The sequence below is a fragment of the Pseudonaja textilis genome, chromosome 2, assembly GCF_049901715.1.
Source record: "Pseudonaja textilis isolate UNSWEBS1 chromosome 2, rPseTex1.2, whole genome shotgun sequence".
Classification (NCBI taxonomy): domain Eukaryota; kingdom Metazoa; phylum Chordata; class Lepidosauria; order Squamata; family Elapidae; genus Pseudonaja; species Pseudonaja textilis.
In genome coordinates, this window is record NC_141991.1 from 103,236,285 (window position 1) to 103,255,588 (window position 19,304).

Below are 19,304 nucleotides of genomic sequence, written 5' to 3' on the forward strand. Positions count from 1 at the left end.
ATTGCATTTTTTAGCGTAGCAATGTCATGCACGTGATAACAAATTTGTACAGTCAAGCAAATGTAGCAAAATAATATGGTTAGCAACTTCATGTAAATTGGGGTAAGAAGTCTTCCCCCCTCCCCATCAAACCTCATATTCTCTCAAAAGTAGTCTATTAAAGGCTGCATGCCAATAGTGGACATAATTGAAGCAAGTGGGGAGTAAAAATAAATCCAAGAATAGGTGACATTGTTTTTCACTTCTTTCTGCATCACCTGTCACTCTTCTTCTGGCTGATACTGAAAGACTTATAGACAGTAGTTCAAGGATACAATTGTTTGAAGAAAGTTAGAATTAGAAAAACTTTAGAGAATAAGAATTAAATAACTTTTATTTATTTAATTCTTATCGATGCACTGTTTGTAAATTTATGAAGAAGGATGATATTTTTATGTTTTACGTGGTATGTCTATGTTTGTTGTTTTGTTGTTAAAATAATTTTTTTTTAAAAAAAGAATTAAATAACTTTAAAGAAGAAATCTAGGAACTGCCAGTATTAAAGTAAAAGCTCATATTTAATCTTACATTATGGTAATCAGGATTAAGAAGTGTTCTAACTTCTCTATTACTGTACCAGCAGTTGTCCAGCAGCCCTGTTTACGATAACTCAATCCTTCAGAAGTAATAACTTCTGGATACTACTTCTGTGATACTTTTGCATAACACTTTCTTGATGGAAGCACTCAAATTCACTACAATTTACCTCCTTGTTGACAAGTTTTATGTGGTGACTAGGATAAATACTGGAACAAAAGAACAAATGTAAAAACCTGAAACAATGTTTAGCACATTTAAAATTCCAGAGATGTAGAATAACCAAAAAGCACATTGATTTTTTTCTTGTATCCCTTTATTCAGTTAATAAACCCATGTCTTCCATATAATCTCTGCTGGCTTAATAAATCTGACAAAATGCTTGATCTGTAACATTTAAAATACAATTTGAAAAAAAAAATCCAAGAAAATATAAAGGGAAAAATGAACATATAGGGAGTGGTATATGTGTGCACTCTTTTCCTTAATGGAAGAGTTAACTCTGGGATCTACTTTAGAAATAATGTACAGATAAGTAGGGAACCTTTCTCCTGAAATAAGTATCAAATGAAGATCGTTATGCATGTACATATCTGAAACCCAATAGGAACAAACTTCAAATTGAAATTCTTCCAAATATAGACATATATGTATATAGAAGAGTTACATTTAAAACAAAATACAAGCAGACCCCTGTGGAATTGGGATCTCTAGATGGGAGAATTGGCCCATCTAGTCTGCTCTCCAGTTTATTTTCCCAATGGCCAACCAACTGCAGAAAGAAGCCCACTATTCTCCCAGCAGATAAACTTTAGAGACAATCACACTGTTGTGGCTCATGGTCACTGCCCTCATGATTTGGTTCAAACTCTTTTTTTCAAGTCAACTAAGCTGGAAGCCAGCACATTTTGTATTAGTCAATTCCAAAATTTCATTTTATACAACCATAAGCTCAACTGTGTACTTTCATAAGCAAGTTGTTATGGAGCATGACCTTGGGTGGGGACTGGTTTCAGAGAAATCATTTTAAAGTTACTGCATATTCAAATAGCTAGTTTATGGTTGTTCACATTTTTACAGTGAACACAATCATTGCACATGAATTAGGCAACTTCAGAGAGGAAGGGGAAAAAGTGACTCTGAAGAAGATTTTCTCCTGGAGATAACAAGAGTTATGACTAATATCTAAAACTCCAGAAACTTCATACAGAGGCCAATACTGAAAGCAAAAGGTCATAACAAGAAATGTCAGGATTTGTTTCTGATAGTGTCAAAACTTCCTTGCGCATGGCCACACACATTACAACGGCTTATTCAGTCAACAAAACATTCAACAAAAAAGTGGGAAATCAGGCAGATAAGGTTAAAGCCATAACACTCCCCCACAACACTATATGCATATGAATCAGTTTTAAAATAAACTTACTCTATTCATTAATAAAATATACCTAAATTTCAATACGTATTGATTAAAACAATATTTTGCTTATTACCGTAGTATGGTCGCCCAGGTACATAACTCTTGGTGGCTAGCAATTACGAACAAAATAAGACGCTGTAATGAAATTGTAAGTAACATAAATAGCTAGGAAAAGACAAGACAGTAATCATTTGCAACAATGAATGCAAACAAGAAATGGGGCTTACCCACATCAACATTTATAGACACAAATATAAGCTTTGAGATTGAAAATAAAAACCGCTTCAAATATTAATACAATCCAATACATCTGGAGGACATATGGTTGGGTAAAAGGGTTTTAATTGATGGATTCACTAGAAGAAAAACACATTGGTGGATGGATGGTGGTTCCATAGAAATGCGGATCCGTCTGAGTGAGGAAGGGAAGTTTTTAAAGGATGCCGAATAGGAGAACGAGACAATTGTTTGGTTTATTGTATCATGGTCAAAAACCTTGATCTGTATTTCAGTACGCCGTAAGCTGAGAGTTAGAATTAGATTTTAAACAGGTCACTCAATGTGCTACATGTTGGAGTTTTCTTGGTACAATAGCGCCTTGCAACCATGCATATATTCTCGGCAAAACTGCGTCTGCATGAAGGCGCAGCGCTCGACGCTGCCGTCTTTGGCAAGATGATGATTGGCACTCTGCCTCTAAACATGTGCAAAGGGCTTTGCTGTTGAAACGATTTTTACGGGGAATAAGTAATAGCGAGAGCAAAGGGAACACATTTAAGAAGCACTCTAGCAATCCCCGCCCCGCAACCCCACCTCCCCAGATTCTGAAAGCCCGCTTGCTGCCTTCGGAGCGGCGAAGGAAAAACACGCCCGCCTTTGGCCCCGCCCTGTTGCCGCTCTAGCCTTGCTGTCTCTACTCTTCCGCGAAAGCGGGTGGAAGGGCGCGTGCCTGCTCAGTTCTGACCCCCGCAAAAGAGGGGGTGGGGTGGGGGGAAATCGGAGAGCTCCAAAGAGCGAAAGACGTGCACAGGAAGGAAAGACCAGCCGAAACCATTGCACTCGCCGACCTTTTTTCTATCCGCTCCCTGTTTCCTGCTGGGTGGCTACTTCCTCTTTCTGTGACCCCCTTTCTTTTACTACCTGTGTACAGCATTTGGTGAAGCCCTATGACTTAAATTTCTCGGTTGGCAACTGCATTTCCTTCACCCTCTCCTCGGAGCTTCACTTGTATTTTCTAAGGGCGTCTTTTTTCATCAGGATATATATTATCATGCAGCTATATAATCCGAAATTATAGCAGGAGTTGAGAGAGAGGGAGGGAAAAATAATCACCAGCGGAATGATAATCCTTACTTGTGAGGGGTTACATTCTGTTTTTTTGCATACCTGTCCAGGCTTGGTTTATTTTTTTTTTTTTTGAATTTATAATTGCAAATGGATGTCTCTAAAACAGTCTGCCAGGAAGCTGGTAAATTGCCTCCCCTTTTACCAGACGGTGTCTGTGCAAATGATCCTGGACTTGTCAAGCAAGACCATTCACACAGTCCATCATCTCCTTTCTTTGGCAACACTGAATTGCAATCTGTTGCTCCTTTCAACAGGAAGGCAGGAGGAAAGTGTAGGATTCAAGTGGTATGTTCCATATATCTTCCAAATTTACTGTGGCTTGGCTGGTTTTGTGCAGAAATATCAAAATACAAGATTTCAGATATATGTAGCATCATGAACTATCATTGATCATGAAAAAGGTGCATACTTAACTGAAGGACCTTGCTACTGACATGGTAATCAAGGGTGCAAAGTGGTTGCATTCATCAATTAGTCATTTCTTTTAAGTATGCTAGGGTATTAAGATGTGTAGAAGAACATATCTAAGTATTGGTTATAAATGTGTGTTTGCAATACACTGACATCAATGGGTTACATTTTGTGTACTTTAAGAATCAAAATACCCCAGAACTGTATATTTTGAAATAAGAGAACAGTGTGTTTAATATTTGCTCTTATTCTTTTACAATATTGTATAATATAGCAGCTGTAGTTTTATCACATGCATATTTATATAATTTTATTTTCTACTATTCAGTCATGTTCAATTCTCAGAGATTCCATACAGTTTTCATGGCAAGTTTTTTCAGAAGTGATTTGTTGTTGACTCCTTCCTAAGACTGAGAGAAAGTGACAAGCCCAAGGTCACCAAACTGGCTTTGTGCCTAAGGTGGTACTACAACTCGTGGACTTTTGGTTTCTAGCCTGATGCTTTAACCACTACACAAACCACTACACTATACATACTATTTTCTTAGCAAACATGACACCAGTTTCAGAATACTCCTTCCTATCTCACCTGGTTTATTTTTTTTAGTTCAATCACCATTTAGGTGCTTCCACTTTCAGAGGAAATAAAGTGAAAAGTCTTAATAAGCAGAAAATTGAAATTACTTTTAAAAACTGATTAGGAACTAATTATTATACACCTAATTATTCCACCTTTAGGAAGCACCTAAATGGTGATTGAACTAAAAAAAATAAACCAGGTGAGATAGGAAGGAGTATTCTGAAACTGGTGTCATATGTTTGCTAAGAAAATAGTATGTATATGTCCATGTAGTAATAGGAGTATTAGTTTAATACTTAAATGTATTAAAATAATACATTTTTCTAAAAAATTTCGTTTGGTTGTTTTTAAAATGTGTAGGCTTATGATTCCAAACTCTTTTAAGTTGACTAAGCTTACTGTTGGTGGTGGGAGCTGTAGTAAGAGATCTGGAGGATACTAGTTTAGGGAGGTTGCTCTTAATTTTCTCTAAATTTCCTGAGAGGCCTTGGTAACCTGCCAAAATGCTTGCCTGCTGTGACCCTGTGGTTATTTTGACATGTTGGCAGAGTAGAGCCTTCGCTTTTGATGCGGCTTAGCTTTAAAGGTCCTTGAAACATCTTGAAAGCACAGCATGAGGTCAAAGGCCATCCCTGTGACCCCCTTCCAGCTCAGTCTATAAGGATGATGCAGCTTGTCTGTTTTATGCTAAATTGTGGATGGCGAATGCCTCTAAAACCCAGAGCAATTATAAGAATAATCTCCTGTTCTGAGATCCAAGTTCAGTGCAACAAAAGAATTCATCACACTTGGTAGAGGGGGAAAGTGTGCACACCATGGCAGTTTGGGGTGCAGATTAATTGGCTCCTTATACAATCTGTTGTTTTTCTTATAAGATACATTGTTATCTCTTAAGATATGCATTTTCATATTGCATTTTCTCCAAGTTTGTTAGTACTTTATGTAAGAATACTGAAATAAATATAATGTAGCTCAAATTTGATTCTGAAAAAGAATAGTTGCTGATGTAGTTGTAATTGGAATTATGAAGTTTGGAATTAGTTTATAATCACATATTGTTAATACCTTTTACAGAACAATTTCTGATTTTGTTTGATGCAGATTGGGGATATTAAAATAAAAGTTACCAAAGTAACTTTTGAAAAAGAATCACTGTCTTCAACAGTTGAATGAAATCTGGGATATAAATTTAGAAAATATATACAGTACATATATGAATATAGGAGTTCATTTGAAATCTGCATCTATAGATAGCATTATATTCAGAAAGAACTACTCTTTGTTGTTCTCAGATGAGCCCAAATCAATTCTGATAATAATTTGAAATAGTGAGGAACCAAGATAGCTTTGGAAAGAAAGAAGGGACCAGAACAAAAGAGAGACATCAACACTCCCTTGTGTTGATGAGATATTAATTGTGTTTGCACGAGTTTTAACAAGGAAAAAGGAATCATTTGTGAGGAAAAGGATAATACTTTTTTCGGCTCAGAAATCATTGCTCTGTAGCATACATAATAAAAATGTTGTATTTGTTGAAATCGGACTTGAAGAATGATAATGCAGCATATCAGTTAATGTGTTATTTATTTATTTATTTTTATTCATGATAGTCTGTGATTCTGCCAGTCTATAATGCTGAGTCTTGGCTGGATGAATGTCTGAAGTCGATTCTGGATCAAGATTTCCAAGGTTCTATTGAACTGTCTATTTTTAATGATTCTAGCACGGTATGTACATTCATAATCTATTTTTTCTTTTACTTTACTACTATAATTTGAATGCCAGTTCCAGTTAACATTTAATTTTTAAAGATTAACCTTTTGGTGCTTTTTCTTACCAGGATAATTCTATTAATATAATTGAAAAATGGAAGATTTTGTTGGAAGAAGCGGGCATTCGGGTAGTACTGGGAGAAAATTACTCAGCTCATCCAGGTGGAGGTAGGAGCTTTAAAACTGCAGGTGTAACATTTTCCTCAGCCTGAGAAATCAGGAGATATTTATGATATATTTGTGTAGACATATGATAAAAAAATATAATTGAGCTTATGGGCTAAGAAGTTGACCTGTTCGCTTTTTCTTTGGTCTTCCCTAATATAATGGTTGCTGAAAAAACTAGGACTCATTAAGTAGGACTATTTGAGGGTCCTCCTGAACCTGTAGTTCCCGTTTGAGGATTAGATGGCTGTGCGCCTAGAAGTGCTTTTGTGTAATTTTGTGTTGTGCCCTTACTTGGAATGAAAAATTCTTTTTACAGTTACTGATGGTTTAACAATCTCTTGAGCATTACTGGAATGCGCTTTACGTGAAATTGTCCTTTAAGAGCATCCAGAAGCTGGAGATGATTCAGAAAATGTGGCACATGAATCTCCTTTAATGTATGCACATTACACTTTTGCTCCATAGGCTGAATTGGTATGCTTCTAAATGCAGTTCAAGTTGCTAGTGATCTTCTTCTTCCTAGCATATTCCCGCAGATGCAGGGTCCGCTTTTCAGTTCATTGAACGCCACTTTGCATGGTCAATGATCTGAAGTTCAAGTTACTAGTGATGCTGGTATTTTATACCAAAGTATAAAGCAGTTGCCCAAACAAAATTAAAGGCAAAAGGTCACTGCAATAATAACAATTTAATTGTTTTCTGAAAGCAAGGAAAGTTGGGAGTTGTGCAGGTAGCCCTCAACTTACAACTTCTGCTTAGTGACTGTTTGCAGTTACAACGTCACGGAAAACAGTGACTTATGACCACGAGCCGAGGTGGCGCAGTTAGAATGCAGTACTGCAGATTACTTCTGCTGCCTGCTGCCTGCCTGCACTTTGGCAGTTCAAATTTTACAGGCTCAAGGTTGTTGTCTGGAGGACTGCTTCTCCCTGATCATTTCTACCCATCTCATTAGATATTGCAGAAGAAGCACATTATGAGGACTCAGATTGTTGGGGTCAATATGCTGACTCTGTAAACTGCTTAGAGAGGGCTGTAAAGCACTGTGAAGCAGTATATAAGTTTAAATGCTAATGCTAATTATGAGCCATGTCAATGAAAGCAATCTAATGGGATCCAGGAAGAGAGGCTGTTGTGGAATGTGATTGAAGCTCACCTGTTTTGCTTGCATATTGACTTGGACAAGTACAGAAAGGTGGAGCCCTAACTGCTTGATTATTTTTGACTTGTCCTGATCTCTTCTTTGGAGAATGCAGTTACTTATATCCTACTAAAGGTCTAACACAACTCCTTTGAACACCATTCAGTGTCATTTGCACATGGGTTAGACTTAGATGCCCCGTTTTTACTGTCACAGAGAAATATCTTCTTGAAGTTTGACTTAATATTAAGCCACAATTGCAAAATTAACACATTTTATTAAATATAATTGAATGGGATATTGCCAAATAAAATTTGGAAATCAAAGAATATCAGTTGGATACTGGTGACTTACATTCCTAAAATCATCTATTAATCATGCTGCCTTGCCTGGCAAAAAAAATCAAATATTTTGTATCTTAAATTTCTGAAAATATATCTCTGTTTTTTTGTTTTCTTGTCAATTTTTAATATACATTTCAGAAATATATATCTATTCTTGTATAAGGTTTAACTTGGTTGAAAAGGCCAGTAAAGAAAAAAACGTTTGTTGTAGGCTGGGAAGAAGCCAGTCCGGTTGTATGCTAGACTGAAAAGTATGAATAATGTTAAATTTCTGATTCCAGCCAAAACAAATAGCTCCAGTGTTGTTGGAAATGGCTGGAAAGTAACAGATTCAAGTTGAATTGCCAAGTGTAACCACTCTAGAATGGAGAGCAGTTTATTGGGGTGTGAACTGTGAATGGTTTGTATTGAGTTTTAAAGCTGGTATTTTAAAGTTGTTATACTTTTTGGGTGAGATTGCTAAAAAGAGGAGAAAGGATAAATTGCATTTAGGGAACATTATTAAGACATTTTAATTTGTTCCTACTTTAATTTTTGTAAGCTTATGAACACTTTATGCAATGTATAATGCAATCAGGATTGCCTTTTTCTATTAAGATTTTTTTGAAGGTACAATTAAAAGAAAAGGCTGGAAAATGTGTTATGGCTATGCTAATCATCTTTTTTTCTCTTTCACACACATATCTTTGTATAACTATATACCATATATATCTTCACAGTTTGTATATATTCTATTTATGAGAAAGAAAAATGTGACCATCCATTCTCCAGAAATGAAAAATAGTCAGAAGAATTTTTTTTCTAAATACAGACAAACATTCTATGTGGTTCCGTTAATCCCAATATGTCACAATGACTATTTAAGTCTTTAACCCAGGCCTGGAGGTATTTTCTTCTCTAATAATCATCTACATAGGTGCATTGCTGGACCCACACTCCAGAAAATGGCACGGCAGGAAAAAAATAATATTGACTGAATTTAATACCTACTGAATAAAATAAATTGCCTGTAAAATAAGATACTCCATTTATAAAATGAATGAATCTTTCATATGAATATTCCAACCATTTTTTTCTTTTGCAGCCCATTCTGATCAGTAGGAAGAATAAAAATGTGTGCCACCCACACAGACAGACACACACAGAGACACAGACACACACACACACATACACACACATACACAAGGACACACATATTCTTTCATCCTTCTATCAGGTCCAAAACAACAACAACAATAAAGCAAAAGAAAACAAAAGGACTGGACTGGGTTGGGATGGGATAAAGGTTATAGGTAGCTGTTTAAGGGAGAGAAAGTGACACAAAAATTCTGATAAAACTTGATGGAGATGAGGCAAGGGAAAGAGAATGGACAGGAAATGGAAGAAAAGAGAACTATTTAGGCAAAACAGAAAAGGTTAATATGTAGCATGCAAATAACTCATCCCAGGCATCCACTGGTTTTCAGCAATCTGCAATCATTTGAAACTCCTCCCCCATTTTTTTGTGAAAAAAGCTTATTTTCCTACTTGTAATATATATGTGTCCGTAAGACAGCAGGATTAATTGCATTTCACCTGGACAGCATATAGTTCATTTGATTTCATTTTTTACTTTTTTCTGCTCCAATAAGAAGACACTTGAGTGCTTTATAGTATGCATTCAATAATATGGTTAAAAAGGTGATACAAAGCCTCAAGAAAACAAGTTACCCACAACATACCTGTCATACTAAGTACCCAAAATGTGCCCAAATCCAGCACATTCAATTCTCCATTGTGGAAATAGGAGTAACTCCCTATGTCTGGAACTATTCTGTTGGTTTGAAACCCAGAAATTTTAAGGAGAATAGACACATACTTTCAAAATTAGATTTTAAAGTACATATATAGTGCCCCACAAAGTCAGGCCTGGATCACTTGTAGTACTAAGCCATAACTGTTTGTGAGGTCTTTTGGCTTGGTATGATTATCATTACTAACTAGCATTCTTGAGTGTTATAAAACATCATAGCAACAAATAGCTTCACATTAAAGGTGTACCATTAACCATTTCTCTCAATATTACCTTTTTCCAAAGCCGCGAACCTTGGGATTTCATTCTTTAGAAATGCTCCAAAAATGGAATTTCTCTTGAAACCAGTTTAACACTTTTTAAAGTTGACTATTTATACATTTTCAGAAAAAAGTATTTGTTTTGTGATTTCTATGTTATTAGGGTTAACAAGTTAAATATTAATTAGAAATTAATTTTTAAATCTCTAAACTTTTGTCACATTGGAAGAATTTTTTTTAAAAAAAATCTACATTTATTTCTGCAAAATAGAAAAATGTTTTTTTTTTGTATTTTGCAAAAGTAAATGTAGATTTTTTTTCTTTAAAATGTTTTTTTCTATTTACATTACTCTGTATTTTCTCAGCTTTTGCTATGTATGTTGAGGAAAGGTGTATAAGAAAAGGAATTGCTGGGTATAAATCCTTTTTAATGCAGAATATGTACATTTGAAGAACCTGTTTAGCTGGATATGTTGTTGATCCCTATATCTTTAGTGATTTACTTTGTTGTAGTTATGAGTAGTTAGCATGTGTAGAGGGTATTTCCTTTGAAAAAAGGCCCTCTCCAGCCCCCAGGGATGAAACAATGTGACAGTCTTCACATCCCGTGTTTACACTGGATTAAGATTCATTTCTGGTTCTTTTCTGTCACGGAAAAGGAACAAGAAAAACAAAAGGGAAAACTCCCCACAAAAGAGAGGGTCAGTGCTTTTAAAGAAACTACCACAAAACTACTTCTTTCCAAGAGTGAGGAATGTTAATATCTCATGGGGTCTTAGGTTTTTACTCCTGTGGCCATGGCAACGTGTTCTTTTCAGTAATGGAGCAGGCCTTACAAAATCGCCAAGGCCTGGCACAGACATTTGACTCTCCTCAGTAGAGCAGTATCACAATGCATTCCTTGCTCATGCCAAAGGCAAGATTCATAGTCCCCTTTTAAAGTTTTTGTACAGAATGAAATATCTGGAATCATAGTTGCCTTGATATCATAAAAGGTTGTTGTAAACAGCTGATGGCTAAGCTGTTTTAGTTCATTAAATATCTGTTTCTACAATTTAATATATTATTCTATAATAATCTGCACTTCAACAGGTTATTCCTCCTTTGCCCCAAATAATTCTTAAATCACCTAATAATTATTTCACATGAACAGGTTTTTTTTCCCTTTGGCTCAAACACATCAACACTCTCTGTCTTATTTGTTTATTTTCATTTCAATGTTTATTTTCATTTTTTTTAAAAAAAAACATTCATTTTTGCATTATAATTCTTTTAGTTGATTAAGTTGTAGTAATTGAATAATTATTTTTCATTGGTCCTGTGCATTTTTACTATCCAATAATATGAGTTAGTTGAGCAAAGTATGAGTTAAAACATAAAAAAAAATTCCTATTTTTAAAAAAAATTATAGTCTTCTGCTTGAGCAGTGACTTGGATTACAAGACTTTCAAGATCCCTTCCAACTCTGTTATTCTGACCTTCTGACTGGCAAAATCTTTGGATAATAATACAGCACCCTACATAAATAAATTGTGAATTGATGGTTTTCCATGGCACTGAGCAAGGTAAAACCTTGATGAAATGAAATTTGAATGGCATGGGTGCCCATTCAATCTGAATTTGTTCAATTAACATTATTTGCATACATAAATTCACGGAATTAGTATAAAATACCAATTACATACTTACACAAGGGTGCATTGATGCAAAGTATGTCTATTACATCAATTATATACAGTAAACTGCTTTGAAATAGTTGGATTTGCCCATTGTTTGGAAATGAAATATTAAATATTTTTTTACCTCTTGTGTCTGAAGTTTGGATCTTTACTTCAAATGGATCTTTACTTTAAAAACATAGAAAGGGAAAGAAAACAATGTGATCTTCATTCTTCAGATCTGTTTTGGAAAGAATGCTAATTTGTATAGGTATTTGGGCTTTTAAGTTTAATATTACATAATTTCAAGTATAAAATATAAATTGCATTGATTTTCATATACTGCTTTGACTTTATTTTATCAACAGTTGGCTTTGCTAAAAATTATGCTATTGATCAGAGTTCAGGGGAGTATCTCTGCTTTCTGGACTCGGTAAGTCTTTTCCATTGTTTATTAAAATCTAATATAAAAATGTATATTTTCAACTGTCTTGTTCTTCCCTTTTTCTTACCATATAATTGTGGCTGATAGTTTTTGATAGCTTTATGTGTTTCATGGAGAACTATTGGATACATTCTGCAGCTATTTCTGCTTAGACCCTTAGTTATTAAAATAGGTATATAAAGTCTATAGTGTCATCGGAAGTGAAGGTTGCTTTGGTTCCCATAAATAGCTAGCGGGCCACATCTTTGATTTAATTATCAAAATTGAAGTGACACACCCCACAGATTTGTAACAGTTTGAAATGTCACAAACTACAGTATGACATAAAGTAGTAAGCATAAATTACTGTAGTAAGACAATTTTATTCAACAAGGTGCTCTCCAAATATTTTTGGTTATTTTTCCCATAATTCCCATGATTGATTTTCCAAGTGTTTGAACCTTTCCAATTCCTTTTTATCCATATAATAATGTAAGAGTTGAATAAATGGTACCTTCACTTCAAGTCCAGTATCTTGGATAAAATCTATTTGCTCTGTGAGAAAACTTAGTTGTGGCCCACGGGGTCACAACAGCCTTGTTACCTGGTACTTTCAGATTCTCACAACAATGGAGGAGGACTTAAATATGTTATGTTAAACATGTTCTGTTTAAATATTGAATAAGGTAAGAGCTTCTACAAGTGATCCCAGAATTAATGAGGTCATGTTTCCTAGGAGGACGAGTGCTTTAACTACAGCAACAAATGACACCTTTTCTTTTCCACCAGAGACCTTCTCTGTATTGCTGCCAGAAGCATGTAAGAATTTGGCAATTAGGAGGAGGAGGCTAATCTAGCAGAAATGCTGCTTTTGGCAGATTGCTATATTAGTTGTCTTGCCAGAATTATTTAGACCTCCCAGTGTGCTTTTCCTTCTTTTACCTTAAAGGAGCCATAACAGTGACGAGAACAAAACTAGAGACAATTAATTTCTAATATAAGTTAGCAAACAAGCTTTATTGAATTAGCCTACTGTATAAATAATTAGACTTATATATCTGCACGGTTCCAACTTCAAATCCCTCCTTATCAAATATAAATTTCCATCTGGAATTTTACATCTGTTCAAGAAACCCTCTGTAGATGGTTCTATGCTAACACTTAATGCTATTGGGATGGCTCATCTACATAATGAATCCATTAAATCAGTCTTTCAGGTATTATTTTTTGCTTTGCTATTGCTACTACTCAAGAGTTACCTAACAAGGTAACTCTAATGTGGTAAGCTTATTTAGAAAACTATGAAGAAATTATATTTTTTTCAGTCCTCTTGACAGTTCATCAGTACATTTTTTACATATTTTACATTTTTTACATTGAGTTAAAATCTGGGCTACTTACTGGAGACTAACTGAATTGGTTGGCCAATGAAACTGGGAAGTTAATCCAGACAACAGACATTTGTTTCCTCATTCTACTCTTTTTTTCCCAGTAGAACTTAAAAACTAAAAGTCAAGTTTGAGGATCTTCTAGATTTTAACGCTTATGTCTACTTTATTAGTGCAGTAATTATTCCTTCTTGCATTAGCCAGCAATGTTTCTTGGTTTGAAGGTATCTTATCAAATACTGGCTCCCTGCTAAATCCTGCTTTTGCCATTGGATTTCAACAGGGTAATCTTAGATTTCTTGTTCTGTTAATTTTAAACTACAAATGCTCTCCACGAGGCTCAGGAGAAAACATAAATTGTCTTTATGCAAGTATCTGTTTCCTGAATATAATGGGAGATTTTATTTCAATATCATAAAAGAAAACTAAACTGAACAACAGCAGGATGGGACCTGTGGCCCTCATCAAGAGATTGACAGCTCCTCCTAAGCATATGAGGATTGTCTTTTTCTTTACTAATTTTTTCTCTTTGTTTTCTGAATTAAATATGAGTTTTTTTAGATGATGTCTTTGACATCTGTCCTCTGGGAAGTTAAGTTGAGAATTTGTGTCCTACCTATTTGTTCCAAAAAGAGATGCCATTCATCAGCTGATGAATGTTCTTGAAGCGATTCTGTTTTCTCCTTCAGTGGAAAACAATGTTTTTGTTAATTTGTCCTTACTCATTCTACTATTCTTCTGAATATATAGTAAGAGATATTTAATTTGCTTAAGTCCTATGATCCTTGCTTTACCCAAAACATGATGTTTTTTTTTCTCTTCTCTAAATACTTGTCTTGGTGGCTATCAAGTTAGCATAACATAAACAGAACAAAGTATGTTTGACTGTGAGACCATATTTATAAATGACCCTGAGCTGTGGAGAAAATGCATCAGTAACAAAGAAAGGGAAAATAAAATGTTACAATTGAACAAAAGTAAACATATTATTGATACAATCTTGTTTTTAGTGGCTATATCTTTCTTAGAAAAGCTAATTATGATGACTTTTCTTAAAGTACCTGCTTATATTAAGAGAGTGACAATCTTAAGGTGGTACTGCTTTTTCTTGTTCATCTTCAGATTTATTTATACAATTTATATGGCTGTCCATATCAGTGAGTGACTGAATATCCAGAATTAAAATAGGTTAATAAAAAATAAATATTGTAAAAATTAAAAATACAGGCAGCTAAGAAATCACTAACACAACCAAGAAGAAATAACTGTGGAGAGATGGTCCTTTAAGTAATCCAGCCCTAAAACATAAACCAGCACTCTGAGATGCACCCAGAAGCACACTGGCAACTAGTGCAAGTCAGTGGAGTAGTAGTGTTATGTGTGCAGCGAAACGGGTTCTACTTACTACCCATACTGCCCTATTCTGAAGTGAAGTTGAAGTTTCTGACTGCTTTTCAAGAACAACCATATGTAAAACAAACTGCAGAGGTCACGAGGGCATGAGTGACAGTGATCAGGGTCTTCCAGTCCAGGAATGTATGCAGATGGCACACAACCTGAAGGTGTACACAGATGACCTCGTAGCCATCCCTATGAGCAGGATGCATGAGCCAAGAGAATTCCCAGACTACAAAACAGGCCTGTCGGAGGCAGTGCTATCCTATCCAAGACCAATAATGGAAAGTTCCAGATACCAGAAGATCCAAACAGCGAAAGCCTTTCAGTCTCTTTTGTCTTGGGCTAATACCTGTAGGTTCCCATCCAGATCCCCAAAGCGTCTATACCAGGGGTGTCAAACTAATTCTTCGAGGGCCGGATCAGCGCTGTAGATCTTCTCTGCGGGCTGGGGGAGGAGGGGGGAGAGATGGAACAAACACCTCCTGCACAATAGGGTGCTGGGGGGCTGTGCTCATCCCCCACACTGTTGAAGCCTGTTGAAGTCATAATGCAATTACTTTCTCCACAGTCTTCCTTAAACAGTGTATCTTGGAAACTGGATGAAAGCTGATGATTTTTGGCTTGAACAGTCTCCTTAGGCACTTTGCTGCCTAAAATGGGGCACGGGGAGGCACCACGAGCGGGATCTTTGCTATTTCCAGGCTGGCCCCACGGGCCAGATCTAAGCACCCAATGGGCTGGATCCAGCTCACAGGCCTTGACATCCCTGCTCTATGCACTGGGACAGGACATCTATGGCCTGTGGTGATATAAAGCTAGGTATCATTATCATATTGGTGATAGTCAAACCAAACTGTCAAATGACTTCATCTAGCAGCCTCAGATAGATATTAAACAGGAGGGGAGAAAGATTGAACTCTGTAGCACTCCACAAAGTAAGAGAGGTAGACTGGATCTCTCTCCTCATTATTTCATTCTGAGCCTGTTGAAGTCATAATGCAATTACTTTCTCCACAGTCTTCCTTAAACAGAGTAGCTTGGAAACTGGATGAAAGCTGATAATTTCTGGAGTAGAAGTCAGATCACCACTTCTGTAAATCTGACAGAAAGCACTTTCTCCCTCAGAAGAATTAACCATCACCCAAACCCAATCACATATTCCCTCCCAGGCAAGCAAGGAATGTAAGCAACTATCCATCAGATTTGTTAGGAATGTAAGTCACCTAACAGCTATTTGGGTTAGAAATATATAAACCAGGATAGACATTTTAATACTGCCTCTTTAAGAGAATCCTAAAAGTGTAATTGGGTGTGGTTTCTCAAACGGCCATAAGATAGAGCCAGAAACCTGGGTTGTCTTAGTCTTCATCTCAGAAGAAGTCTCAGTGAGTCTCTGTTTTCCTTCTGTTGGAGATTATTGCCGTTCCTCCTAATTGACTGATATTCTTGGATTTGATGCAAGTCTGATACTGAACTGTTTTTGACACTGGACTTTGTTATTGGATTATCCCTGGACTGAAAACTGACTGATCTTACCTGTGAATGACTTTGGACTGCTTATTTTGAACTTGGTTTAAAACTTTATTGAAAGTAGAAAACCTACATTTACTGTACAGTGTATCTGTGTTCTGTGTGTGTATTATTCAAACACTACTCTCAATACGTCTCCCTCTGTGTGCTCATTCTCCTAACGGGAATTACCTCAACAAGATTCTTCGCATATTCCTATAATTTTAATTTCCTTATTTATCATATTTGCATGTTACCTTATCAAATGACTCTTAAGTAGCTTACAAGAAAATAAATTCCCAAATGAAAATGATTTTATCACAAACAAATGTGGCAGGTTCATATTTACTACCAGTCTTATTGTCCTTTGAATGTTCCTTTGAGAAACACTAGTTTTTCTTCCTGTATGTCAATGAAGATTCTGAGTCATCCATGTAAAATTGTCTGGAAAATTGAATAATGGACTTATTTTTTGTTGGTTTGAGATGTTTTGCTACTCATCCAAGCAGTTTCTTAACTCACGACTCTCTGCTGAACCAACTTGTTCAGACTAAGAAAGCTGCTTGGATGAGTAGTGAAAAAGTCTCAGACCAATAAAAAATAAGTTCAGTTGCCATGCTTCCATTTTCCAGACTGTTTTTACTAATTTTCAAAATAGGAATAAGGAAAAGGCCATTCTAACTTCAGGAAGCACTTGATAAATTAGAACTAGTGTCAGGAAACACAGAGTTAATTGTACTAGTCCAATTGAATTCTGATCCATTGGGGTAGAGAAGAATGAATCAATATGGTAAAATAGCTAGAACGCTGGACTAGGCCAAGAAAACTCAGGTTAAATCCAAACCTTAGCATTGGAAGCTCATTGTGTGGTTTTGGGTCAGTCTTTGTATTTTAACCAGCTTTCCAGAATTGTTGATAATGGGGAAAATTGAAAGAGAAAGTGTTAGTCATTGAATTGAGGGAAAAGTGGAAGGAACTTCTAATAGATAAATTTCTGATGAAGCAAAAAAAATATCCAGGATATTCATTCAGAAGTTGTGCCCATGCTATTAGTGGATAGAATATTAAATTTATATACAAATGCGTTAGAAATATATGTGTATTTTAAAAACTTCAAAACAGTTAAAGCAAGCGATATTTACAGCAAATGTTTGAACAGTATTAATTGTTCTTTACTTTAGCAACAGTAATTGTTCTATATGAAATTTATGGCTTACAAAACTACTGAATACAGATCTAATCTGCTGGTTTCCCAGTTCTTGGGAGGCAGTTTTGTGGATGTTTGAAATAATATTTTGTAGAAGTCAAAAATGTAAACAAGCTATTTTAATTTTTGAAAGTGAAAATACAGAAAGTGTCAAGATGTGCAGATATAATCATATTTACTGCATAAAGCAATTACTCCACTGGCTTCTATATATTTTGCAAATTGCTACTGGTCAAAAATAGTGCAGTTGTCATTTTCTCCACGATTAGGCTAACCATGTTCTGATTTTTTATTGAACAAAAACTAGCAATTTTGTCATTTGTGAAAAGTTAAATCATGATTTAAAACATTGTTACTTTTACAGACAATGCCGTATCTGATTATGAACAACTTCTGTCATGGGAAATAAACTATGTTAAAATGGAGATGAAATAGATGGATTTTTTAAAGTTATCTTTTTCCTTGGTGCAGATAAAGCACTGTGAAGCGGTAGATAAGTCTAAGTGCTATTGCTATATCTTGTAAACAATGTTTTAATTTGCTTTCAATAACAGAAGTATTGTAGAAGTAGCAGCAATAAGTATGTTTTTCTTTAATTTTATGCCTTTGAAAATTCTTACCTGCATAGCAGCCATCCATGGGGGAAACAAGGAGTGTCAGATTGACAAAAAACAGTGTTGCAATGTTTGATGAAACCATACTCCTTTTCTACATGTACAATATTGTGATGTTGATACCTGTCCAAAAGAGCCAGACTTTGTAATCCCCACCACAGTGCTACTTTTGTCAGAATAAAATATATTTTATTGCCGCTGCACTGGAATATGGGTGTGGAATCAGTTTTCTGCTTTATCATTTAACCATTCCAAACCTGTTCCCAATCAAATGCTGATAATCTACTTCAGCATAAGAACTTGTCAGTTAACCCATGTCACATTGCCTTCCCCCTTTTCTATTATATTTGCTTAGTAGAAGTAATGTTTTAAGAGTTACTGTCCCACAATAAGTTAAACATCTGACGTGTTGATAAACAAATGGATGTTCTTCCCATTATTTTCTGTGTTTAAGAGTGCAGAAAGAAGAGAAACATTCCTGAAATTGATACGCATCTAGGAATTACTTTCTATTCTTGTTGGAAGCAGTTTCTTAATACTGTGCAATAATTTCTGAAAAACATATGTTACCAGCTGCGAAATTTAACTTTGTCTGTGATTGCTTTTATATACCTTTCTTACTTCTCACTTTCAGTTCTCTAAGTTGGTAATGAATTATCCAGAATATAATGTTGGTGTCACTCATGTGGAATGTGTCTGAATATGGCCAAAACAGGATCTTGAGAACTGTAACTATTAAAAATGTGAGAGGGGTTTTTTACATTTTGTAAATGTGGGGGATTTTTTTTAACACAACTTGAATACTTTTCTGTAATATTGACTGCATGATAAAAATAGGTAATCAGCCTTGGATCATTTTGGCTTATTAGAATTTTATGATAATTTCCTTCCATTGAGTGACCTCATTTTTAACAGAAGCAATGTTTAACTAGCATAAGTACCTCTTTCGTTTTAGTGGCATATTTTGGGGGAATATAGCCTAAGTTTCTAGATTCTTTATTGGAAATAAAATCAATAGGTCTCTTAATTATTTTACTATAGTTAATTGATATTTCTTCAAGATGCTGTACTTCGACTGTAAAGGTAACATAGCCAACAGCAGAATATATTGTGCACTGAATTTTATGGACAATACAATTGAATAGAACAGAGATCTCCAAACTTGGCAACTTTAAGACTTGTGGACTTCGGTTAAACTTCATCGGTGAAAGACCGAAATCCGCGATCATCCGTAGTTTCAGTTCATGCTCTCCATTGGAGGGCCCCAATCTACTTGATTTGGGGCCAAAGCCCCC

At 35.5% G+C, this 19,304-nt stretch overlaps 1 protein-coding gene across 3 annotated transcripts in view; it reads left to right on the forward strand.

The window, feature by feature from the left end:
* The first annotated feature begins 3,118 nt into the window (after positions 1–3,118).
* The window catches only part of QTGAL (queuosine-tRNA galactosyltransferase), a 145,592-nt gene continuing 129,406 nt past the window's right edge, over positions 3,119–19,304 (forward strand). For all 3 annotated transcript variants that reach the window (XM_026702126.2, XM_087924757.1, XM_026702128.2), the window contains exons 1-4: positions 3,119–3,628; positions 5,945–6,061; positions 6,175–6,274; positions 11,838–11,902. In XM_026702126.2, the coding sequence (XP_026557911.1) occupies positions 3,431–3,628; positions 5,945–6,061; positions 6,175–6,274; positions 11,838–11,902 (480 nt within the window). In that variant the 5' untranslated portion in view covers positions 3,119–3,430. The remainder of the gene's footprint in view (positions 3,629–5,944; positions 6,062–6,174; positions 6,275–11,837; positions 11,903–19,304) is intronic.